The sequence below is a fragment of the Aotus nancymaae genome, unplaced genomic scaffold (genome assembly GCF_030222135.1).
Source record: "Aotus nancymaae isolate 86718 unplaced genomic scaffold, 86718_ANA_hifiasm-v0.15.2.pri h1tg000155l, whole genome shotgun sequence".
Lineage (NCBI taxonomy): Eukaryota > Metazoa > Chordata > Mammalia > Primates > Aotidae > Aotus > Aotus nancymaae.
The window spans coordinates 1,633,710-1,659,865 of NW_026988570.1; the positions used below are offsets into that span (position 1 = coordinate 1,633,710).

The window sequence follows — 26,156 nt, forward strand, 5'->3', positions numbered from 1 at the left end:
AAAAAGCCACTAATCAAAACTTTTTTAATGCAACATGTCAGACACAAGCAATTTTTGCCAAAAGTGTGATATGTCCACTGAATCTTCACACTTCTTAGAAATGATTTTCGAAGTCCAGAACTTACTGGTAACATTATTCCCTATGAGAAAATACTATGAAGTATATACTTAATCCATTTTTGGAGGAGTAGGGTGGGTATTTTCCAACACCAAGCAACTTTAGTTCTACTCAAAGATTCATGTTTCTTAACAAACTATTCTGGTTCAGCAACAATTTCTAAACTCTAATTTAAAATCTTAAATGTTCAACAACTGAAAAATTAATACCATGGTTAAGTGGTTGATAGTGAAATCAGGCTAGGGCTTTCACAGAGGACTTTCTGTAGTGCCAGCAGCCAAGGTGGGAAAATTTTTTTTTTAAAGAGAGACTGTCAATTCATAATGAGCTCAGCATCAGTCAGGCTAAACCTTCTGATTTCTCTTTAATGTCCAAGAGACTGTACGTCAAGAGCCTCTACCCTAGTGCTCAAAGGTACTGAAGTCTCATCATGACATTCTCGCTCCAAAACACAGTTGTTCTCTGTGATGATGCTGTAAAGTGACATGTAATGACTCAGGCATGTGTACTGGGAGGCCGGGCATATCACACACAAGGATTCTCAACTGCAGCCTCAGTCTGGGAACAAGGTTTCTGCAACCTTCATTTCAGAGGGGCAGCTGCTGTTTTAGTTCCCATCTTATCATTACTGGAGTTTCAAGTGTAGCACCAGAAACCAAATTAAAATTCACAGGAACACTTCACTCTGCACTGTTTTTCAGATGTTCAGATATCTACAAACACTCGGGTAGAATCAAGATTAGATTTTCAAGTAATCAGCATGAATTAAGCTTTGAACCAATATTCAACACAGAACTGAGAGAGGATTTTATACACATAATAGAACATACTTAGCCAAAAAGTGCACGTTCTGTCCGGCACTTGTGGGAAACAGCCAAGCGCAGCCGGGAACTGCAGGGCTGTGAGGAGAGAGAAGGCCTGTTCTTCAGACATGCAGAGCTGTCCACCTTTACTCTCTGGAGAGATTCTGCTTTAACCACCAAAAGCAATAAAGGATCCTGTAAAGGGCCATTTCTTTGTGAACTCTGAAACCAGCTTTAAACCAATTCCACTAGATACTCCAAAAATGTTTAGAATTGTCTCTGTCTACAGGTGGGCTTTCTGAAGCTGGCATTCATTTAGAGAAAGAAAAATTCCAGGATTTTTATTCAACTCTGTTAAGTCTCCTACTTTAAGTATATTCAGAAATATCTTTCTATATTCAGTTATTCAAAGCTTACAGAAGGAGGGAAGCAACAGACCAGTCCATTAATGTTTCCTTATGAAACCCACCTGAGTGATGGAGCTGTTTCTAGTCCCAGTCAGCTACAAGGCAAAAGAGAGCAACTGCTATCACTATTTGTGGCAAATGCTATCAGAATCATGTGTTTGAAATCCTCAACTCTGATGGTTCTCAGAAATAAAATAAGCAAGAAACCAACGACACACACATACACCTCCCTCCGGGTCAATTTCTCACTTGCATCATTTTATTTTTTGGCAATCCCAATCAATTCCACTGAGCCATTGGATGAAAAGAAAAGCCATGAGAAATAAAGTGACAGCATTAGTACTCAAAGTTTCCTCAATCTGTCACCCTGGAACATATTTGTGTCAAGCCTGGGCAATCATATGAATTCAAGACAGTGCTTTAAAAACAGCTGTTAGGATAAAATACTATCAATAATAAAGTTTATGAGATGAAGCCAGTGTTTTCATACTTATTCCTTCAATGTGCACTGCCCATTGCCCTTATGTGGCCATGGTCAAAAGAAACTGATTTCATCAATTTCCAGCCTCACCATTTCGAAACTGCCAGTAAACCAAGGCTGTGAAGTTGGACAGAAGTCTGGAAACCAGTTTTCATGAGATTTTTCCCTCTTTCACTATTATCTGTCTCTTATAATAAAAGTACAAGTCTAAAGACATTAAAATTAATATATTATGCCTTTTTACTCATTTCTCATTCAACATCAGAAGAATTAATTATCTATGTTACCAGAGCTGTCCCCGACACACACATTAACATATATACTAGCAGCTGGGAACATGCCAGGAGCAAACCCAGACTGAGCTGTAATCCCTATATTCAAGGACATTCCCAGCTGAGTCATGACAGAAGCCCAGCATCTTCCACCATGTGGGAGACCTGGGCAGGAGCCCTCTGCGACTCCCAGTCTGTGTGCCTACTTCCTGGGACAGATGCACATTTCCTAAGGCACTGCTGTCCTCTCTGAAAAACACTGAGTGCTACAAAGTTACTCCTCATAGAAAATCTTGATTCTGCCCCTGCGACTATAAAAAGGAAATCTATGATCCCTCTCAATCACCACCCCACTTTTTGTCAATGAACCTGCACCAAATCTGGTCCTAAACCAGTTCCTTCCATGAGCCTTTTATGACATCCCCTGGGAAGTCCCTTGACCACCTGGCCCGCCTTGGTGTGCTCCTGAAATCGCTGCTCTGGATAGTGTGTGACAGTGTTCTCTCAGAGAAGGACACACGACACTGGATACTGCTACTGCTCCTTCATTTTTCTACACTGACCTTCGTCCTAGTAAGTCTCTGGGACAGCTGCAGGTCCATTTCTACAGCTTTAGATTACTTTCAGAAGATTAAAAGTGTCTGTGCCATTTCATTCTGAAAAACAAAAATAACCCCAAACTATGGACAACTAAATGAAGACCAACCCTGAACTTACTTTAGTGCAAAAACACAAACTCCTATATTTCTTAGTCTACTGACAATGTAAATTATCCAGTTTATTTCTCCACAAGAAGAAAAATGCTTTAGAGACCTTTTAAAAGTAAAGATACAACTCTATATACACTGATTCACTTAAGACCATTCCTTAGAATTAAAATGCTTAATTTGAAGTTACTGTAGTTGTTTCTAGCCAAAAAACCAGATCTGGGCAAGAGGGGAGGGAGATGAGAATTTAAACTACAAATATAAGTTTCTGATGACACAATAAGTGTGGCTTCCTCTATATAATTTAAAACTAGTAGCAGGAAATTGGTTGCGAGCATCTTTTCCCCTAAACCTACATTAAGGTCTTAGGTATTACTGTTTTCATCTCCATGATAGGGAAGACCAAGACACAGGTCAAAAATAAGAGCAAAAACAAAATCCTAAAAAGCTACACCTTAAACAGTTTTTAAAATAAAACATGGAAAAGCCTATCAATTTTATTTACATGGTTAAAACTTACAATGGCTATATACAAAGTGAGTACAATTTAACAGATATATGGTAATCAATAACACACTGCAGGGCTGAGACATAATAAAAGCTTCTCACTTAAAGTCACAAAAGGCAGCTGCTTCTTTTTATCACATTTTGAATAAAAAAAAAAACTTTTCACCTTGATTTTGCTAACCACTCAAGTGGCCACTGAACCTCCCTACGAAGGGCAATTCCAAGGGAGGATTCAGTGGCCTCATCTGTAAACCATAAAAATGTTGAATAAGTAAATTGTGCCATTTCTTCCCAGACAGATGACCTCTTTCGTGACAAAAGAAAAGGAACAGGAGGTCTCCATTAGGGCAAGTGCAAGTTAAGGATGTATAGAATTATGTGCTGAAAGACTGTGTGTTCTGGTGCTTTTGAAGGTCTCCCATGTGTTTGGGTTCACACATTCTTCCTGCTCCTTCCCGATGTCCCTCACTTTCCAGGGCAGACATGGCTGCTGACCAGTGAGTCTGTATCCTAGGTGAGAAACAGACTGTGTGATACAGATAGAGTCGGGATTGTTCTGGCGGTGGCTCATGCCTGTAATCCTAGCACTTTGGGAGGCTGAGGCAGGCGGATCACTTGAGGTCAGGAGTTCAAGACCAGCCTGGCCAACATGTTGAAATCTCATCTCTACTAAAAAAATACAAAAATTAGCTGGGCATGGTGGTACCTGCCTGTAATCCCGGCTACTCGGGAGGCTGAGGCAGGAGAATCCCGTGAACCTGTGAGGCAGAGGTTACAGTGCACCAAAATTGCACCATTGCACTCCAGCCTGGCCAACAAGAGTGAAACTCCATCTCAGAAGAAGAAGAAAAAGAAGCAGGATTGTTCTAACTCAGTGTAAGCCAGTTCCCCACTGGTATCAACTCTCTACACTGCTGTGACCATCACAAAGGGCCATGGCCCTAACACCCTGAGATTTCCAAGCAGGCTGAGGCATTTGCCCCAGGGCTGTTAACAGGCCAGTGGGAGGACCAAGACTGGGGTGGGTCACCTGCTGGAACCTCCCACTCCATACGTCACACTATACTATGAGAAAGAGGAGCAGAGGAACACAAAGGTGAGTCAACACTATGTACTGCGTATGCCAGGCTTTCTTTGGAGAGAACAGAGTTCTAAGCTTCAAATGAGCACACTGGTGAAATCCAAGTAAAAAGAGAAGGAACTGCTGGCACTCAAACACTGCATTAAACACCACTTAGATTCTCTTTAAATCAACAAATACTGCACTCCTGCTATGTATCAAAGTTTTTCTTAAGTTGGTAAGTTGTTTTGACTAATTTAGTAGAATTTATGCTCAAGTATCAGTAATATGAGGTATAAACTCACATATATACTAACATTGTATCTATTCAGAATTCACTACTAGACTACTTTAGATTTACGCATTTCTCAAGGGACCAAGTAACAGACAAATCAACAAGAAAATAAACTTTTAGCCTTTTCTCCAGCACACTTATCCCACAGCAAAGTAACTCACTAACAAAATCAGGTTATCAAGCTTGGCTCACCTCAGACACTTTCACAGATGCATGTGCCTAAGAGAAAGACAGATTCCATCCACTTAAGCTGCCTTCTTTTAAAAAAAAGCATCAAATCACTCTTATAAATTGCTAATAGTAAAATGTTTTAGGAACTGGAATGGAAAGTATTCTATGACCCAGGAATACAATATATTTTGGGGAGAAAAGGCCCCAAGGTAATTCAAATAGTTGAAATCCTTACATTGAATGTGTTTCCATTTAACACACATACTCTTATCAGACTGAAATGGTTGATACTATTTTTTTTTCTAATTTAAGCTTCAAAACCATTTCACTCCTAAGCAAGGGAAGTCCAAACTAAACCAAGCATTATGTACTGTGCAGAGGGCAGTCTGCCAGCACCAAAGACCCGAGTTCAAGCTGGGGCTCCAACTTAGCACAGCCCAGACTCATGCCCAAATCCCCAAGTTCAGTTTCCTCACTCTGAAAACAATGTCAAGTCCCCACTCTAAGGTCTGCAGACACAGCCCATGCAGTCAACTGGCTGGCACTGACTGTGAGCACAGATGTGTGACTGAAAGGGAGACATGCTCCATGGGAAGCCCTCAATCCTGCCTCATGGTCCACACAGAAGGGCAGAACAGGAGAAGAGCTGCCTGCCAGGAGCCCTGTCTCAGGGCTATTTCTTGCCGCATCTGTCTTGGCAAAGCACAACTCTACTTGCCAACCTTGTGGATCTGGTCCAAGGCAGAAAAGAGAAAATACAAAGAGAATTTTGCTTCCCAGAGGACACTGGGGATACCAATTCATTCTAGGCAAATACTTAAAACCACGAAGGCCTGGCCTCTTACAAACAGGGGTTAAACTGGGTAAATGTTGTTTATACTGACTGTTTACTTCTGCTACCTCATAGCATGTGAACAAAGGTTACGAAGAAGAAGGATCCATAAATCACTCACTTAGAAATACCAAAATTTTGATTATCGATGGCCAATAGTCTGTCTAAACTGTCTTCTCACTAAAGGAGTTTAATTACCTCAGAGAAAAGAAGGAAAAAGCAGTTGTAAAAGTCTTGATCTCAGTCACACGATGAACATTGCTAATGTTAAATCAATGAGCAACCAATGTACCCCTTATTTTGGGAAAAAGTTACATAACTTTGGATTGCAAGAAAAAGTAGTTCAGTCTATGTCTCATGTCTCAAGACACACATTTTGTTTTTGTTTTTACTTTATTTTTTCAGATGGGTTCTTGCTCTGTCGCCCAGGTTAGAGTGCAATGATGCAATCTCGGCTCACTGCAACCTCTGCCTCATGGGTTCAAGTGATTCTCCTTCCTCAGCCTCCCAGGATTACAGGTGCCTGCCACAGCGCCCAGCTAATTTTTGTATTTTCAGTAGAGACGGGGTTTCCCTATCTTGGCCAGGCTGGTCTCGAATTCTTGACCTTGTGATCCACCCGCCTCAGCCTCCCAAAGTGCTGGGATTACAGGCGTGAGCTACTGCACCCAGCCCTCAAGACACAATTTGAACTACAGTCAAGTTTCTGCCAAATCAAATGAGCCATCTCTGGCAGGTGTCCCCAGCTCAGCCCCAATTCAGACAAAGCTGGGGTGGGGCGGGTTTCCAGATGTCTCGAGGTTCTTCTCAGGATGTTGTTCGGTTCACTAGCAGGTAAGGGCTGATTCAGACCTCCTCTCCCCACCCACTCCAGGCGGTTTCTAGAAAAGATGTTCTTTTTTGCTTGCTTGTTTGTTCTGGGACCCAGGGGATTTGAATTATAGTAGCATTTCCAGATGAATTCACTTTCCTGTGAGTTTCCTATACTTCTGAAATGACAGCTTCTTTCCACGGAGAGCAGCAGAGAGCATTTCGTTACAGTCATGCTCACTAACCTACCAGGGATGAAGACTCACTGAGGAGCAAGGAAAGATTCCTTTGCAAGTTTCTACCAGGTGCTTTCTGTCAATTTGCTTATGGAAAAACTCCCTGTGACCCTCAGAGGTGAGTACTATGTCCTTGCTTGATGGCTGAGGAAGCTAAAGCTCAAGACAGACTCACTGATCCACCCAGGCCCCATGGAGGGCAGGCAGGACTCAACCCAGAACATTCCCCAGACCCAAGAGCAACCTGGAGGGGGGAGAGAGCTACCAAGAGCAACCTGCCAGCACCAAATCCATCCATGATCCCACCGATGGTGATGTTCCCTGAGAGATTACTCACTTTGCAAAAAATAAAAAGGCAGACCCCCAAAGAGTAAATCAGGGGGCTAATGTTCACCTCGAGTACTTCTGGTGATGGTCATGATGGGCCCCCAACTTGATCAGCCTGGACAAAATCTTTACCAATGCAAAAGACACAATGGTTAACACTGAATCACACAAGCAAGGCATACATGCCCATTGACAGGCTGCTAGGAATGCTGAAAACAAAGATTAAAATTATTAAGAGCAAAATTTTTAATATGTATTATTTATCAAATTTATTCTGATTACAAACATAATACTAGTTATAACAAGTTTGTACATACAGAAAGGCACATAGAAAAGACCACCTGTGGCTGGGAGTAGTGGCTTATGCCTGTAATCTCAGCACTTTGGGAGGCTAAGGTGGGCAGATCACTTGAGTTCAGGAGTTTGAGACCAGCCTGGCCAACATGGTGAAACCTTGTCTTTACTAAAAATATAAAAATTAGTTGGGCATGGTGGTGGGTGCCTGTAATCCCAGCTACTCGGGAGGCTGAGGCAGGACAATCACTTGAACCTGGGAGGTGGATGCTGCAGTGAGCTGAGATTGTGCCATTGCACTCCAGCCTGGGCAACAGCGAGACTCTGTCTCAAGAAAAAAAAAAAAAAGAGAGAGAGAAAAGACCACCTGTAACCTGAATACAACAATACCCACTACTAAAACAGTTTAATGTATTCTCTTATGTTTTTGATATGCCTATGAACTTCTTTAATACCAAACTAGACTACCATAAATAATCTTGCAGCTTTTTAAAACTTAGTATCAGGCCAGAGGCATTTCCCCCATGCCATTATTCTTTTTAACACCACGAAGACAGCACCAGTCTGGGTATATAAACAATGCTGTGATGAACCCCCTTGCACAAATGTTTCTGCTAGCATTTCCTGAAAAAAAAAAAAAAAAAAGGGAATGTCAGGTCTTCTGCTCTGTGCTGCAATGCAAGGTCTGACAGATATAGGTGGCAGAGCCTACAGCCAGCACAGGAACAAGCCTGTGAGGTCTCAGGGGACATGTGTTTGGCTTGGGTCCACAGTGTGATGAGACCTGCAGAGAAGGAAAGCAGTCTGAAGTCAGCTGCCCCAGCACAAGTCTCAGCCATTGACCGAGCAGTGACCAGAGGTGAACTAGACTAGAAATTTCATCACAGGAGGAATATGGCAAGAGACTGAGGCTGGTCTAACAAAGAAGGAATGGAGACAACTTAATTCGGGTATGGGAGGTGGAGACAGGGGCAGGGAGAGGTGGTGGTTCACCAGGAGTCCCGTGACAGGCAGACCTGGGGTGTGTGGAGACTGGGCCAATGATCAGATTTAATGTTTTTAAAGTAGGTCAAGCAGCAAGCCATCAGAATGTACAGCATTCAACTGGCAATTATGTGTATATCTCTAAACCTACTACAAGTACCCTAAATATAAAACAAGTCAGAATCTTTAACAAGAAGTCCCCCTAAGCATGCAAAACTGGATTTGGGTTACTCAGACATTTTCAGGAGTGATGTCTGAAAACAGCACGGAGCACATCCTATGGGCACACCATGAGAGTCACACACAGTAGTGTTACAGCAATAGATATTATGGTTATCTTCTGAAAAAGGTAGCCTGGATCATGGCTAAATCTCTTTGCATCATTATAAGTCTATTATTCCACATAGCAAGTAAAAAGAAGGGATGAAAGAAATAACTTCTAAAATTCATAGTAGTTTGTAGCCAGAGCCAATCGATACTGCTATGGTATGAACGTTACGTCCCCAAAAACTCTTGCTGAAATCTAACCTTGAAGGTGATGAGTGTCAGGAGGTGGGGCCAATGGAATGGAATTAGTGCTCTCACAAGAGACCCCAGAGAAACCCTCACCCTTTCTATCACTCAAGGACACAGCCTGAAGGTGCCGTCTAAGTGGCTCTCACCATACACCAAAGCTGCTTTCATCTTGGACTTAGCCTCCAGAACTGTGAGAAATAAACTTCTGTTGGTATAAGCCACCCAATCTCAGGTATTTCATCAGAGCAGCTTAAAGGGAATAAGATAGATAGCCACCATAAACACTTTTTAAAGGAAGCGGTAGAGCTCTAGTTCCACTAAGGTGGAGGAGCCATCTCTCCAGGTCCTTCTCTCCCAACCCAAGACCCAAGACAGAACCCTAGACAAATCTAGACACAACACAACAAGCAGGGCCAGGAAAACCGAAGGGGGAAAGAGGACAGGCTGCTGGGGACCTTAGGACTTGAGGGATGACAGACAGGGAGTATGCCATTTTCCTCACTCCCATGTATTCTGGACAGCATGCTGCAGAAGCCTTGGACTGGGCCTCTCCAAGAGGCATCAATAAAAGCTCCATTGGAGGCCTGTTCTCCATCGCCAAGGAACTGAGAAGAGGGTGACCTAACAACAGAAAGCCACTTCATGATTCCTGCCCTACTCCAGCCAAACAGCAATGGGAAAAACCACCACACCCCTGGCAGCAGCCCCACAGCTTCAGCATGGCCAGAGTGGGGAGTTGATCTTCTAGTCCATCCCCAGCCCAGGGGAAGCAGAAGGTGCTCTGATCCCACCACCAGATGGTGTCAGCAGACCCATCTCCCAAACCTGCCTGGCAGTCAGAGGTGATCAGCTGCCCTGCCAGAGCAAGTGTTAGTAGGTGCATGGGCAGTTATCTAATATCCCCTCCCAGGGTAACCTTGTGGGGCTGAGCAGTGAGCTAAGGCTCCACCTCTACTAAACAACAAGGAACGGGTACAAGGTGGGGTTAGCTGACAAGATATTACATACACCCACTGAACCAGACAGTGCAAAACAGGGTTCATGGGCCCACTGGCTCTCCCAGCCCCAGCCTTGGGTGTCTGGGTACCCAGTAGGTACTGAGTCTCTACCCCATCTGGCTAATTAGGGAGAACAAAAGGGAACTCCCCCACCCAGCATCAAAGAGAGAGAATCAGGGAGTGGAAAGTGGGGCTGGTTGGCATGCTGTACCTGCTCCCCCGCCCCCAGTGTCAGCAGGGGACAGAGGGTAGCTGAGTTCTAGCCTCTACCCTGCAGAAACAAGGTGTGAGGCAGCCCTCCATGGTCTCCCTGCTTTCTGGTGTCAGAGTGGCCTAGGGAGCCAAGCTTGCACACCTCCCCCAACAATTGGACACAATGAAGCAGTGTGCATTCGGGCCCCACTTTTGCTTGCAAAGTACCAGCAAAGCCAAGGAGGAATCTGAACTTCCAACTTAGCTAAAGAAACAGGCAGCAATCTTAGAATTGAGAAATATAATTAAACATAATTTTAAAAACAATCAGTGACTACAAGGGCAGATCAATAGAATTTACTCAATCTGAAAACAGAGAAAATATACTGGAAAAAAATGAACAGTCTCAGGGACTTAGAGGACTAACCAAAGCACTTCAATCCTTATCATCAGAATTCCAAAAGAGAAAGAGGAAGAGACTGGAAAAGTATTTAAAGACATAATGGCTGAAAGTTTCCCAAACCTGGCATAAAACATGAAACTCCAGATTCAAGATGCTGAATGCATCCCCAAAAAGGATAAGCCCAAAAAAACCCACGACAGGTTTATCTAAAGACATGCCAAAGAAACTCATGACAGGTTTATCTAAAGACATGCCGTATATAAAAATTAAATCACAATTAAACTGCTTAATACTAAAACAATCTTGAAAGCAACCACGTAGGAATGACACATAACTTAGCTGAGAACGCCGATTCAAATGACAGGGGATTTCTCCTCTAAAACCACGGAGGCCAGAAGAAAGTGGCATGTTTTCCAAGTATTGAAAGAAAATCATCAACTGTGAATTCTATCTTCAGTGAAGATATCCTTCTGGACTGAAGGGGACATAAAGACATTCCCAGAAGGAGAACTCAGAGGATTTGTTACTAAAAAACCTATCATTAAAGAGCTAAGGAAGTTATCTAAACAGAAAGGAAATGATAAAAGAAAGCTTAGAACTTCAGAAAGGAAACTGGAATGGGAAAAATGGGAGTAACAATTAGTAGACTAGCCTATTTCTTACTACTTCTTAAATCATATGGCTGAAGCAAAAATGACAACACTAGCTCATACAAGTGCTCAATGCACGTGGAGGAAATACTTAAGATAATTTTATTTGAAACATGGGGCTAAAGGAATCTAGAAAAGTAAGGTTTCTATTCTTCAGCCTAGTCATAAAATGCTGGGACCATTGACACCAGTAGATTTAGAATATATTCCACAGATATATTGTAATACCTGGAACGGCAACTAAGAAAATGATACAGAGCAATATTTTAAAATACAACAAATCAAAATTCCTCCAGCAAAGCCAAGGAGGAATCTGAACTTCCAGATTTTAATCTTACTGTGGGTTATGTGAACATTTTCTAGGGTTCACATAAACCACAATAAGGTTAAAAAACAAAACAAAAAAACAAGGAACAAAGAAAACAAAATATAAATAATAAAAAGGCATTTTGATTTATATATATTATCTTAAATGTAAATGGTCTAGACCATGTAAGAGACATATTTGGCAGACTAAAAAACACAGGTTTACCTAAAGACATGCCATATATAAAAAACTTACCTCAAACACAACATATGAAGATTGAAAGTGAAAGGATGGAAAAAGATAATACTATGTTAACACTAGTAGATTAATGTTAAAAAAGCAGAAGTGCGCCGGGCGCGGTGGCTCACGCCTGTAATCCCAGCACTTTGGGAGGCCGAGGCGGGTGGATCACGAGGTCAAGAGATCGAGACCATCCTGGTCAACATGGTGAAACCCCGTCTCTACTAAAAATACAAAAAATCAGCTGAACACTGTGGCGCGTGCCTGTAATCCCAGCTACTCAGGAGGCTGAGGCAGGAGAATTGCCTGAGGCGGAGGTTGTGGTGAGCCGAGATCGCGCCACTGCACTCCAGCCTGGGTAACGAGCGAAACTCCGTCTCAATTAAAAAAAAAAAAAAAAAAAAAAGCAGAGGTGCTATTAATACCAGATAAAGTACATTTTATAGGAATGATAAAAGATTGGATCCAACATGAAAACATCATGATTTTAAATGTGTAAACTCCAAACAACAGCACCTCAAAAGACATGAAGCAAACTCTGATAGAGCTGAAAGGAAAGAGCTGGGGATTTCAGCACCATACTCTCAGCAACTGACAGAACAAGACAGAAAAATCAGCAAGGACAGAGAAGAACTGAACAACACAATCAACCAATAAGATCTGACTGATATATAATGAACACCCAATAGCAGCAGAATACAGATTTTTTTCAAGTACCCATGCATGGATCAGTCACCAAAATAGACCATATCCTGAGCTACAAAACAAATCTTGACACATTTATAAGACTGAAATAATATAAAATACGTTCTCTGACCATAACGGAAATCAGAAAGAAAACAGTAGCAAACAGAAAACAGGACGGTCTCCACAGATTTAGGAATAAAGCACACTTCTAAATAACCTAGGGTCAAAGAGGAAGTGTCAAAGGAAATTTAAAAATATATATAGAGAACTCAATAAAAATGAAAACACAACATACCAAAACATGTGGGATGCAGCTAAGCAGTGGTGAAAAGGAAATTTCTAGCACTAAATGCTTACATTAGAAAAGCAAAAGGGGGTAAAATCTACCACCTCTACTCCTGAGATGTGACTTCTGTTCAATCGACTCTGGAACTGTGTGAGGAGCTGCTGGATTCTACAGCACCTGAAAGACAGCTCTGACCTGACTGACCAAGAGCTGTTTGGTTTGTGGATGGCAGTTCTAAGGTGAATGGACAGCATCTTGCTTGGAAAGCTGCCATTCTGATAGAAGAAAATCCTTTAGCTTTTGAGTTATTTATAGCTTATGATTGAGTAAAGTATACTTTTGTGAGGAAAATTTGCCTCTCTCTGAGTGCTCCAAAATTTGGAGACTACTCATGAGTATTCTTACTTTATGGCAATACAATTATTTGTATCAGTTCAGTAAGACTCTGTTTTCTTTTGTAAATAGTCACCAAAATAGACCATATCCTGAGCTACAAAACAAACCTTGACACATTTAAAAGAACTGAAATTGCACAGACTCTGTTCCATATGCAATTGAAGGCACTGGTTATTTTACCAAGGCTTTGACTAAAATGGCATATTTTCAGATATGACCAGATTGCTTTAAAGAATAAAAAGCCCCTTGAAAAGACAGGCCTGGTAACTTGTCTACATAGTTCCCTTACAAGATTCCTGACCTTGGATAAGTAAAGAATATCATTTTCTGACAGGCCCAGGAACCTCAAGATACTTTGGGACCTCCAGAAGAAAGGAATTCATCCAATTTGGAGGTACTACAGGCAATGTGTGGAGGCAAATTTTCAGCTTGGCTTTTTAGCATGGAAGCTTGTAAAAGTCTAATCTGAGATTCCTTATGAAAAACATTCCAACAAAGCCAACTTAACAAAAGCCTATATGGCCAATCACTATTCTCGCTGCACTTTATGCAACTAATCAGGCTAAGTATAATAAGACTAAAATTTATTTTGCAAATAAATTGGTCCTTGGTAGAAATGAGGAAACTGGAGAGAAAAAAGTATGTTCCAAAGAAAACTATTGTACACCTGTTATCAAATTCTAGCCCTAACCATTATTTTTGAGTTTTTATTATTTGCCTGCAATTCAAAATGCATCCTGAATTATTTCCTAGCTACAAGTCTCTAAAGAAGAACCAAGTTCCAATTTTCTTCATATTCTTTTTCATTATCATCTTTGTGCGCATATTAACAGTGTTTATCTCACTTTACTTCTTCCAATAAAACCAGAATTCTGGTATTCTGAGGACTATAGATGATTAGACAAAGCCCGAGAATCTTCCTCATTTGGAATCCCACTGCACCCAATCTATTTTCCACTGCCAAGGCACTCCTGGTAAAGCTATACAATATGAAGCACACCCACTAAAGGCTCAGGGACCATGGCAGAAAAGCAAGGCACACAAGACTGTAAGAGCCAGATTGGGGGCTGGAGTGTGGAAGCCAAAGCAACTCCATCTTGGATGCTAATTTGCTGTGTTGACTTCTGATTAACTCTGGTTTTGGGAATGCCTCCAAGATTTCTGTTTTATCTCCTGTTCCTTGGGTACAAACATATACTTACCATCCATCCTGTTCTTAGGTCGAAACAACTTTTGATATTATCTTACTTACCATAATTCCTGCCCTTAAGCAACCGTCCTATACATCCCTTCTGAAGCATATATACTCTTTCCCTACGGCATATAAGCCCTGGGTCTGGGGGGTAACCATGCAGGGATCTACCATCTCATCTTGAGGCTGCCCGAGATTGGGTTTCTGTTTGTAAATACCTATTAAATGCTTCTTTCTGAGTAAAAAATAGGAGAGGAAAGGTCTCAAAACACTATTCTAAGTTTCTGCCTCAAGACACTAGAAAAAGAACCTAGCATAAAACAAGCAGAAGGAAATAATAATAAAATTAAAAATAGGAAAAATCGGTGCAACAAAAAGCTGGTTTAAAAAATCATTAAAACTGATAAACTTTCAGAAAGACTGATAGAGATAAAAAAGATACAAATTATCAATATCAGAAATGAAGCAGGAGCTATTCACAACAGATCCTGCATCCATTAAATATATGAAACTACAACAAATACTTTTCACATTCATAAATTCAGTAACTTAGAAAAATTGGACCAATTCCTCAAAAGTTATAAACTATGAAAACTCAACTGGGATGAAACAGACAACCTGAACAGTCCTACAAAAACAAAACAAAACAAAAAATCTATAATCTAAATGCCCCCCAACCAAAAAATCTCCTGGCCTAGATGGTTTGACTACAGAATTCTATAAACATTGAGAGAAGAATCAATACCAATTTTAACACAATCTCTTCCTGAAAATAAAAGAGGAAACCCTTCCTAATTAAGGTCCTGATATAAAAACCAGACAGTCTTAAAAGAAAATGACAGATACCTCTCAAGAACTTAAGCACAAATACTCTAAGCAAAACATCAGCAAATTCAATCCCACAATGGATGAAAAGCATTACAGACCACGCCCAAGCAAGATTTGTCTCAGACATCCAAGAGAGACTTAACATTGCAAATCAATGCAATGCACCATATCAACAGGTTAACATAAATTAACATCATGGGATCATATCAACTGATACAGAAGCATTTTATAAAATCTAACCACAATCTATTTATGACAAAAACTCTCAGCATTCTGGGAATACAGGTTAAAACTTCCTCATTCTTTTAAAAAGCATCCAGATGAAACCTATACTTAACATCATATTTAATTATTAAAAACAGAAAGCTTTCCCTCTAAGATTGGGGACAAGGTGTGGATGTTTGCTCTCACCATCCCAGTGAACATAAACACTAGAAGTTCTAGCAGGTGCAATTGGGCAAGAAAAAGAAATGTACACACATCAGAAAGAAGACATAAAACTGTCCCTATTGCAGATCACATGACTGTATACATCTCCCAGGAAATGTACGGAAAAACTCTTAGAATAAAGGAGTTGAGTAAACTGCACAATAGAAGACGAACACACAAAAATCAACTGTATTTCTATACACTACAAGTGAACACATAAATATTAAAAGTAGGACCAGGTACAGTGGCTCACTCCTGTAATCCCAGCACTTTGGGAGACCAAGGCAGACAGATCACCTGAGGTCAGGAATTTGAGACCAGCCTCGCCAACATGGTGAAACCCCATCTCTACTAAAAATACAAAAATTAGCAAGGTGTGGTGGTGCATGTCTGTAATCCCAGCTACTTGGGAGGTTGAGGCAGGAGAATCGCTTGAACCGAGGAGTTGGAGGTTGCACTGAGCCAAGATCCCAAAAGCATACTCCAGCCTGGGCGACAGAGTGAGACTCCGTCTCAAAAAATATATATAAAAATAAAAATAAAGTACAATTACAATAAATACTTTTAATCCTCCCCCTAAGTTCCAGCTGTGCCAGGGCCTTGCCAGAACATGCAAACACAGTATCCTTCAACAGGTGCATAAACAAATTGTAGTGCATCATGCTATGGAATACCACTTAGCAATAAAAAAAGAAGGCACTATTAATAAACAACTCTCAGATTAATTTCAAGGGAATTACGCTAAGTGAAAAAAGCCAATCTCAAAAGGTCATATATAGTATGATTGTACTTATATAGCATCCTTGAAATGACAAAAGTACAGACATGTCGATCAGATGAGTGGTTATCAGGGTTAAGGAAGAGGGAGAGGTGGCTGTGGCTATAAAAAGGTATCATGAGAAATCCTTGTAGTGTTGTTCTGTATCTTGACTGTGGTGGTGGCCATACAAATCTACACATTTGATAAAACTGAATAGTAGTACCTATACATACACAGACAAATAAAATGGACTAAATGTGAAACTGAAGAAATCTGAACATGGTAGACAGATTCTGTTAATGTCAACTGCTGGTTGTGACAGTATACTATAATTAGGCAAGATGTTACCATTGTGGGAAACTGGGTAAATGGCATATATGATTTCTTTGTGTTATTTCCCATAAATGTATGTGAATCTATAATTACCTGAAAAAAAATTTTTGAAAGACATAAATTTAAAACCGGGTAACTAACAATTACTAAATTGTGTTTGGAACTGGTAAAAAAAAAAAAAAAAAAAAAAAACTTTCTCTTTTAGCATTTTCTCTCCCCACTTAGGACCTAAGAAGTTTCCTTATTTCTCTTGGGTGTCAAACAAGTGACTATGGGGCTTCAGAGACAGAGCTGGGACTCTCTCAAAAACACCTCTATTGTGAGGTTCTGGGTAGCCTGGAGGTGCTGAGGAAGCATGTGCTCTACCATCTACTTTTTGAAGTCCAAATATACGATGGAGTTTATAGGTAAAACAAAACTCTGTAAACTCCTGTTTACAATGCTCATTTAATGTTTAAAATGCTCACAAGATTTGGCTAATCACTTTATTTCTCCTAAGTCAATCAAACAACCCAAGGAGTAAGCTTCATGGAAATTACGTGGCCTGAGTGGGAAGAGTTAAGTCCTGCTTGCTAGAGCAGCACTGTACACTCCAGCTCCTCTCTCTGTGAGGCCAGCCTGTTTAGATGAAACAGAACACCAGCCATAGACTAATTTTGCATTTTTCTAGTAGCCACGTTTAAAAAGGTAAAAAGAAACAGAGAAAGTCAATATTAAAATATATTTTATTTAATCACCAATGAGCATATGACAAGATGCTCAAGCAAGAGGGAGAGGTGGCTGTGGCTATAAAAAGGTATCATGAGAAATACTTGTGGTGGAGTTGTTCTGTACCTTGACTGTGGTGGTGGCCATACAAATCAAAGAAGGTAAATATAAATCTAAACCACAATGAAATATCACCTCATATCCATTCAGATGACTACTGTTAAAAAAAAAATAGTGTTGGTGAGTAGGTGGAGAAATTGGAACCGTTGTGCACTGTTGGTGGGAATGTAAAATGGCACAGCCTCTATGGAAAACAGCATGATGGTTCCCTAAAAAATTAAAAAGAGAATTTTCATATGATCCAGCAATTCTACTTCCAAATATGTATCCAAAAAAATTCAAAAAGAATCCCCAAAAGATATTTGCATACCCATGTTCATAGCAGTACTACTCATAATAACCAAAAAGTGGAAGCAATGCAAGTGTCCCCGATGGATGAACGGATGAACAAAACGTGTGACAGACACACACTGGAACAACCTTTCATCCTTAAAAGGGAAGGAAACTCTGACATGCTACAAGATAAAAGAAACTTGAGGACATTGTGAAATAAACCCATCATAGAAGGGCAAATACTGTATAAATTTCACTTATATAAGGTACCTAAAGTTGCCAAATTAATAGACAGAAAATCGAATGATGGTTGTCAGAAGCTGGGGGAGGGGGAAATGGTAAGTTGTTTAATGAGTATGGCATTTCTGTTTGGCAAGGTGAAGAAGTTCTGGAGATTGGCTGCACAACAAAATGAGTGCACTTAACACTCTGAACAGTACACTTAGAAATAAATGGTTTAGATGGTAAATTTTATGCTTTGTACTTTTTTTAACTGCAATACAAGTTTATATTTAACTTATATATTTAAAATATCATTTCAACATGTAACCCATATGAAAACAATTCAACTATTTTTCATTCTTTTTTATGTCATCAAAATCTAGTATGTATCAACACTGACAGCACAACTCAGTTCAGACTAGTCCTATGTCAAGTGCTTAATGCATGTGTGGCTTTCCTGCTGGGCTGGGCTGAGCTAGACCTTAGCTGTCACCCCTACATGGCAAACCTTACAGCTAGATCCAGGTCATGAAAAACATTTTGGCAGAGCAGAGGTCAGGACCTTTCTCTTGCTACTTGGCTGCTTAAACTTTATTTGTCCTCCGTTTTTAACTGAGCTCCTTGGAAAGGCTAACAGGCAGAGCTGGATTGACTTGCAACATCTCCTGGGCTTCTTTTCGTCAGGCACTCACTAACATTTACAGTACATCAAGCCCTGCCCAGGGAGCTCACAAACTACAGGAGGGGTCAGACAATTACCAGCTATAAGAGAAGTACCCACAAGACTCTGAGGGGTGCAAAAAAAGAAAGCCATTTATCTTTCATCTGTGAATTCTGATGTGCCAGGGAACAAGTATAAAGTTTAAGGCATTTACTAACATGACATGAGGGAGCATTCCTCCATAACCTGACCTTTCTCAACTCGATTTCCAATTGTACTGACTACACTTTAATTTGCATTAAAAACACATATGGCATAAAACACTCATCCAAAAAGGCACTCAGTAAACAGACACGTGAGAGATTTTGATAAAAATAATCAGTTATTCACTAAGATATCATTTTTCAAGTTAATCCTCCCAGAGTGTAAGGAGACTAAAATTGAGGAAAAGTGTAAAAACTGTATCTGTTGCTCCACAGATAAACATATTCTTTGAACCTGTCTTCAGAAAAATTAGAGACATAAAGGAAAATATGAAAACAGTTAGTACACTTTACTACGCATTCCACATAAGACTTTACTTTCTCATTAGAAGAAAGATGCAAGAACAAAACTTCAAGATGCACTCTCTGCCCCAAGTTGCTGAGCAAAAAACTATTTTGTGGCTAAAGGAGCCCTTGGCTAAGGCGAACCTCTTTATAACCTCACATTGTGTTCCACTAGTTCAAACCAATCTTTGTGGAAAATGTATTTTGCAATAAATTATCAAAACCTTCATTGAAGAACTTCACGGATAGGGATGAGTAAAAATACTAAACAAAGTCAAGAGAACCACTTATCAAGTTAGCATTATTTCAGTGGTCTTCAGGCATGAGCTAAGATTGTAGAATGGCCAAAGAAAAGTTAATTACATACTAAAAAACTGTAAATTTTATGTTTCAATTTAAGAAACTCACATCTGGATAAGTCCTTTCCTCCCTGAACCCCAACTCATCCTCTTCCAAAACAAATCTCCCAAAAACTTAACACTGAAAACTTACCTTGGTACATTAACTTTAAACAAACTCTTTGTAACTTCTCATTTAATCCTACACATTAAACTCTTCATTACACCATCTACTGAAATGTAGCTAATACTATAAAATTATACCTCAGGATCCATGACTTTACTTCACAGATATAACCATTAGCTGTGCCTAAAAATTTAGATTATGATCTTTGAAGCCCTATCTTTCATCTCAAGCAACAGTACTTAACTTATAATTAGCTTGTAAAATAGTATTTATCACCAAAAAAAGCATTCATGCCTGTCTTTACATTAAAAAAATACACTATCTCACCCACTATTCCTAGTTCCAGGGAATGAGAAACTATTTCCATGCATTAAGCCACCACCTACAGAAACCAATGTATGCATTTTGCTTGAAAAGGGCCTGTTATTTAGAGAAAATAGCTTAATAACCACAAGTGTGAAGCTTCTGCTGTGAAAGTGTTAAAAGTGATAATAGCTTCCAGAGGGTCTTTAAAGACCATATGTTTTAAGGTACACACCACAGAGCCCCGTTAACTCATTTAGTAAGCAAGCAAGTTCATATATATGGGGTAGCATTTTCACGAGTAGAACAGTTACAAGCACTAAGAACTTCTAAGGCTGAAATGAGTTCATGAGCAGTAGTACCAGCAATAATAAAACTTCCAGCTTCTTTCCCTAAGGATGGGCCCTAAAAAAGTACTTTTAGGGAAAGGAGCTAGAAGGTAACAGGAGACGTGCAGCCAACCTGTGCAGCTGCTGGGACGTTTGTCATTTCTGCCCACCATTTCACAGGTGTGCCCAACCTCTGACAAGTGACCACCACTCTGAGGTTCTTTCCAATTCTGTAACATTGGCAACGGTCCACCTGATTTACCTCACTGAAGCCTATGAAGACAGAGCTGAATGGTATTTAGAAATATCATTTTGTTCCACTGTCAAGTTTGATGACTTTGTTGAGTTAGCCTTCACCATCAAGTACAATCTAAACTTTAATAGACTCTGTACTGGATTTCCTGATAACTACCAAATTACTTCTATCTTGTTCATGTACGGCAAGCTAATCTGGACAAATGGTCAATGTGATTGCGGTGACTAATGATCAAGACATGACCCTTTTCCATTGGTGGGGAACAGCAAGTTAATCAACACAGACTCAGCCCCTCACCAGGGTTACCAGGATTGTATGTACCCAAAGTCACAGGCTCAAGGGCCAAATCAAGCCTGCAGATATTTCTTTTCAGCTTGTACAATGTTTTCAAAGATCTAAATTAGTTGTCAATGTTGAAACAGGGTATCTGGCATCAATTTTGGATTCCTGGGTTATCTTGCAATATAGGAAAACCTACCACCCTGAGACAACATGCCCTCACAGCCACAATTAGGCATGGCCCAAACAGGGAGGGGCAAATACTCTCCAGTTTACCAGTCCCCACCAGGTCGGTTCCTTCCATGATTTTGCTGTGGGCCTCTCTGTATTTATGTTAGCCACTCTTGGTTCAAACCCTACAACTGCCTTTAATCCCTGAAATAAAAACCTACAACCTAATCTGATCAGTACTATGTCCGAACCCTTTGAGCAGTAAGTCCAAAGAGGAATTTAAGCAGAAAACAAACCATTTTCATGGTTCTATGGTGGTACTGCTTTTATGAACTAGTTCATTTTTTTTAAAGTGCCATTTTCAAAAATAATTGTCATCTCTCTTCACACTTTTGATTATTAAGCTATTAATTTTCTATAAATGATCAGGTCCCTTTCAAGCAAAATATCATTATTATGTAAAGCCTGGTGGTTAAAACAACATGTGGTGGTTACACACTTTAGCTTAAAATGAAGTCACACCTGAAAGCTAATGTTTGGACCTGAACTCATCACTGCCACAAAATTTAATAACTTTTAAAAAATGTTGGTTTGATAGTTTGACACACCCTCCACTCCCATCAAAACATGGAATACATTAGTTGCAGGGTTTTAAAAGGGGATTTTAGTTGCCACACACAGCCTTCAAGCAGATTCAACCATCCACACATCAAGTGCTTCTTACCCGGGCATTGCTTACCCATTGCACTGAGATAGTGGTTGAAGGCCTGGCAAGGAGGACTTGGGGTTTGTGTTGATTTGTCACAACTCATGGGTGCTGGGCTCCTGTCTGTGTCAAAAGAGAAATACCCACTGGAGGATCGAGACAGCACGGAGGATCTTCTCACAAAGATGAAAAGCGGGGATCTGGTAGCAAAAGGGCCAGGGCTGGCCGGTGGGGCCAGCGGGCCCTGAGGGCTGCCGTGGGGGCAGCTGTCCCCTTCACCTCCGTGATTGCCTTCGGGATTACCTTGTGGCTCTGTCTGTAGGGAGGTAGGGGCCCCAGGTCTGAGCTGGGGAGGTCTCTCCGCAGGCTGCAATTGTCTACCTTCTCGGTCACACTCAGAACTTACATCGGAAGGTTGCTTTGCCATTTGGTCTTTTTTTCTGCAAGGAAAATAAAAACTAAGATTATTTTAAGCAAAAAAAAAAAAAAAAAAAAAAAATCAGTGAATAAACAAATTAGCTCTCACCTAATCATTAAAAATTCTTAGGGTTAATCCCCAATACTTTATGTTCTATACTTTTCTGACAATCTCCCAAATAATAAAAATGTACCTAAAATAATAAAGACATATTTTTTTTTTGGTAGAGGGTGGGACTAAACTTCGTAACCCCAAACAAAATACAGTAACAATGTCAACAGCTTGTGAAACTGGCGCACACACACACGTGCGCGCATTTCCAAAGTAGTAGTTTATTTCAAGTCTATTCATGTGTGCTCTTTGCCCAGAACAAACTTAAGTCAGAAATTCCCAGCGGCTCTGATTTCCAGGGGTTAGATAGGAGGCTGGAGCATAGGAGAAGGCGCAGATGCAGCGACTGCAGACGGCAGGCGGTGTTCCCTGCTCCGGCCCCATTGTTTGCCGAAAATGCTGAGGACAGCAAGTCTGGGGAAGGTTTGGCAGCGGCCGTCAGTCGTAGTAAGTGCGTCACAATAGAGTTTGTAACTCCAGCGCGGCTCGGCCGGGCTCCGGGCTCTCCACCCGTGGTCCCTCCCTCCCGCTCCCGTACCGCGCGCCGCACCGAACCAGACAGAACTTCTCCGAGATGCAGCCGCACGGTGTAGTGCACACCTCCAAATGTGGGGGGGGGGTCCCCCCGAAGCCAACTCCTGCCAAGTCCACATCTAGGTCCGAATGCTAGGCAACACTGGTGAGCACCCCCTTCACCCCACAGACTCTCCCCTCAGAAGGCAATCACGCCAAAACTCACGTCAGAGCCTTCCCTTCAGAGCGCAGCGTCCTGGCCCGGGACCGGGCCCCGCGGCGTCCGACTCGCGCCCTTCGCCGACCCGGCGGCCCCTGACCGTCACCACGAAGGCAGCGCAGGAGACAAAGCCCGGGAATCGGGTTCAGAGTCCCCGACGCAGCACAGAGCCCACGCCTTCCCGCCAGCCCGCCGCTGCGCTCCGCCGGGCAGCCGACGGCTCCGCGCGCTGCGCCTCTGGCCCGCGCGGCCCCGGTCGCAGCCGCCGGGAACATCCTCCGCCTCCTCCCGCTCCTCCCCTTGCGCTCTGCGCCCGCCGCCGCCGGCACCGCCGACCTCCCCGCGCCGCTGGCGCCGGGTGCCCGCGCTCCCAATTGGTCCGCGCGCGGTGGCTCCGCGCCGCAGCCAATCGGCAGCCACGGTGGGGGCGGAGCCTACGGGTCAGGCCGCCAAAGGCGCGGCGATTGTTGACAAACTCGCTTCGGAGCGCGGCTCGGGCCGTGGCCCTGGCGGCGGCTTCGCGGGAGGATTTGGGGACCGGCTGTCCCGGCTACCCTGCCCTGTCCCTGTGCTCCTTCCGGACAGACGCCCCAGCAGCTCCCGCCGCCCCGGGCAGCGGGTCACCTGTAGACAAAGCAGGACTTGCGCCGCGCCCGCACCCACAAGGCCATCCCCAGGCCCAGTCCTCGCTACTGGTCCTTGTTTTGGACCGTCGGGGGCAGACCCCAACGGCCGTCACAACCCTAGCTGCGGCAATTACTCTCCTCCAACAACTTCCTCCCTTTCTCGTTGTGCGCCGCAGACACGAGTCAAAGCCGAAGAGCCTCCCCTGGCCACAGACGCGCAGGTCCGCGATCATCGAGTAAATCTACACCCTCCGCCCAGGCATCCGTCGGGCCCTCCACCAGTAGCGCCCACCCTGGGGCAACAGGTCTCGGAGGCCACGGCGCCACCAGCCTGCACCGCGAATAAGGTCGATGTGCTTGGGCACGCGTAGTCGTTGAGATAGCTCGGCCCCAGGGACCAGGCAGGTTCTGCTGGTCGCGGCTAGTTCCCTGCGCGGTCCAGGTGGTCAGGGGAGGGCCTAAATCTCTCGCTGCCAGTGGATCGTGCGGATGGCACTGTCCGCAGGATTCCTGCAGAGCAAGCAGGGGCCCCAGGTACTCTAGAGAAGACGAACCAGCAGCAGCCCCGAAACCGTGTCCTGAATGAGTAAAAGGAAAAGCCCCGTCTCGTTAGTTAAATCACCACCGCAGTTTCCCAAATCCTGCGCAACAGGCCTGCGCGCCCAAAAAAATCCAAGACGCGAAACTCGCTCACGCTGCGCGGCACCTACTCTCGGGGCGCCGGAGCCGGCGGCAAGACTTTCCGGCTGGGCGCACAGCTCGGTACTGTGGAGCCAGTCCCCAACTCCCGGGCCGGAGCCGAAAGCACGCGCTGCCTCTCCCACTCTCTGGACCTGAGACCCTTCACCAGGCCCGCGCGCGGCAAGACTTTCCGGGCCGGTCCCCAACTCCCGGACCTGCGCCGAAAGCACGCGCTGCCTCTCCCCCTCCGCGGGCTTGAGACCCTTCACCAGGCCCGCCGGCGAGACTTCCAGGCTGAGCGCACAGCCCCGTATTGCAGGGCCGGTTACCAATCCCCCGGCCGGCGCCGAAAGCAAGCGCTGCTCCTCCCCCTCCCCGGGCCTGCGACCCTTCACCAGGCCGGCGCGCAGCATCCCGGCCCAAGCCGCCCTTCGGCCAAGAGCCCGCAGGTTCCGCGCGAAAGACCTTTCCCTAAAGAGAACCTGCCCGAGAGGGAACCCGACCCACACGGATCGCCGCTTCCCGCCGGCGACAAGCGGGGCCGATGCAAGCGTCTCGGTTCGCACGTGCACGGTAAGCGGGCAGTAGGTGGTGCCGTTCGGGCTCCAGCGCTTGTCTTCCATCCGTGCCCGACCCGCTCCCCGGGATTTGGAGGTACTTACCTTGCGTTTCTCAGTCCGAGAGTCAGAGTCAGACATTGGGGGAACAAGGGACAAGGGAAGGGCGCCGAGGCGGTGGCGGCGGGAGCGCAGCGAACCGAATACGACGATGCGATCGCAGCGTGGCAGGGTTCGCGGGGTGGCTGCAAAAACTGAGTGGTGGTAGTGGCAGCGTCGGCGCAGGACGCAGAACTCCAACAAACTGCAGACCTGGCGGCTGCGCGGAGCGAAGTGAAACCTGCGCAGCCCTGCACCCCAGCTCTGGCTGACGGCCCCGCGCCCGCGCCCAATCACTGCGGACCCCGCCCCCGCTAGGTCCCGCCCGGCGCTAGGGCTAGCAAGCTCCGCTCCCGCGGCGCCGCAGCCGCCGGCGTGTGCAGGCTCGGACAGGTAAAGGCAGGGTGGCCCCACCGGGTTGCCTACCGCGCGCGCCGGCGACCCTGGCTTGTTTACCGGAGTGACTCGGCTTGCTGGCGGCCATGTGCGCGCCCATCCCCCACCCCGAAGTGTACCCTAGCTTCCCGTTCACCTCCCCCAACCCGGTGGCCGCCGCGGCGTGCGCAGCATAGAGGGGGCGCTCCGGTCACAGCTTCCGCTGGCCCAGTTGGCCGAGGAAAGCTTCAGGAGGTGCACTGCACCTTCACTGTGCCCAGAGTTTCTAAGCCACTCTGGAGCAGGCACGGAGACTCTGTTGGTCCTCGAGAAGGCGCAGGGCGAGGTCTTTGAGCTCTCCTCCCGCCGAGGGTCCCTGGCGCCGGGCGGGACGCAGATCAGCAGGCTGCGCATCTTCCTCGCCCACTCCTGTCCCGGAACTCAGGCACCCTCCTCCTGCCACCCCGCAGGGTGTCTCCAGCTTTTCTTCCGCGCCCAGTCTCCCTAACAGACACAGCCTGTGGGGACAGGAGGTGCCCAGAAAATGGCTAGGCGTGGTCCCAGTGGGCGTCTTCGCCGCCTCCCGGGGGTGTGCGGGAGGCATGTGCAGAGCAGGTAAAATAGGGAAATGAAAAAAGCACTCAGAAAAAAATCCTTTTAGGAAAAGAAAAAAGCCGAGGTGAGTGGCAGCCTCCAAGTGAGAGAGAAGGCTGTGCCCTACACTCGGCTAGCACCCCGGAGATTTGTTGGGCATGCAGATAAGCTCGCAGGAGCTGTCCTTCGATGGGCTGAGGCCAGTGAAGGCAGAACAGCAGAGTTCAGGCCCCGGTGCGGGGGCGCAAAGCACCCTGTCCCTCCTCCCCTCTCGCCCCCATCCCTTTCCTCCTTGAAGTCCGCGGCACCACACTCTCTTTCTCCCTAGAGACCAAACTCCATGCCGCCCCTCCAGTCCTCTGAGTCTGCACCTGGGTTTGCTCTCTCAACGCGTGGCTGC

General features: G+C 44.2%; 1 protein-coding gene across 7 annotated transcripts in view; it reads right to left on the reverse strand.

The window, feature by feature from the left end:
• Positions 1–25,002, reverse strand: part of BCL2L11 (BCL2 like 11) — a 47,330-nt gene extending 22,328 nt beyond the window's left edge. For 2 of the 7 annotated variants that reach the window (XM_012467621.2, XM_012467620.3), the window contains exons 1-3: positions 24,794–25,002; positions 21,866–22,002; positions 21,596–21,685 (exon numbers count right to left, since the gene is read on the reverse strand). In XM_012467621.2, coding sequence (XP_012323044.1) covers positions 21,596–21,685; positions 21,866–21,989 — 214 coding nt within the window. In that variant the 5' untranslated portion in view covers positions 21,990–22,002; positions 24,794–25,002. Of the gene's footprint in view, positions 1–21,595; positions 22,003–22,830; positions 22,895–24,793 lie in introns of those variants that run through there. The other 5 variants (XM_012467623.2, XM_012467622.3, XM_012467619.2 and 2 more) reach the window with 3 other exon arrangements.
• Between the last annotated feature and the right edge of the window lie 1,154 nt (positions 25,003–26,156).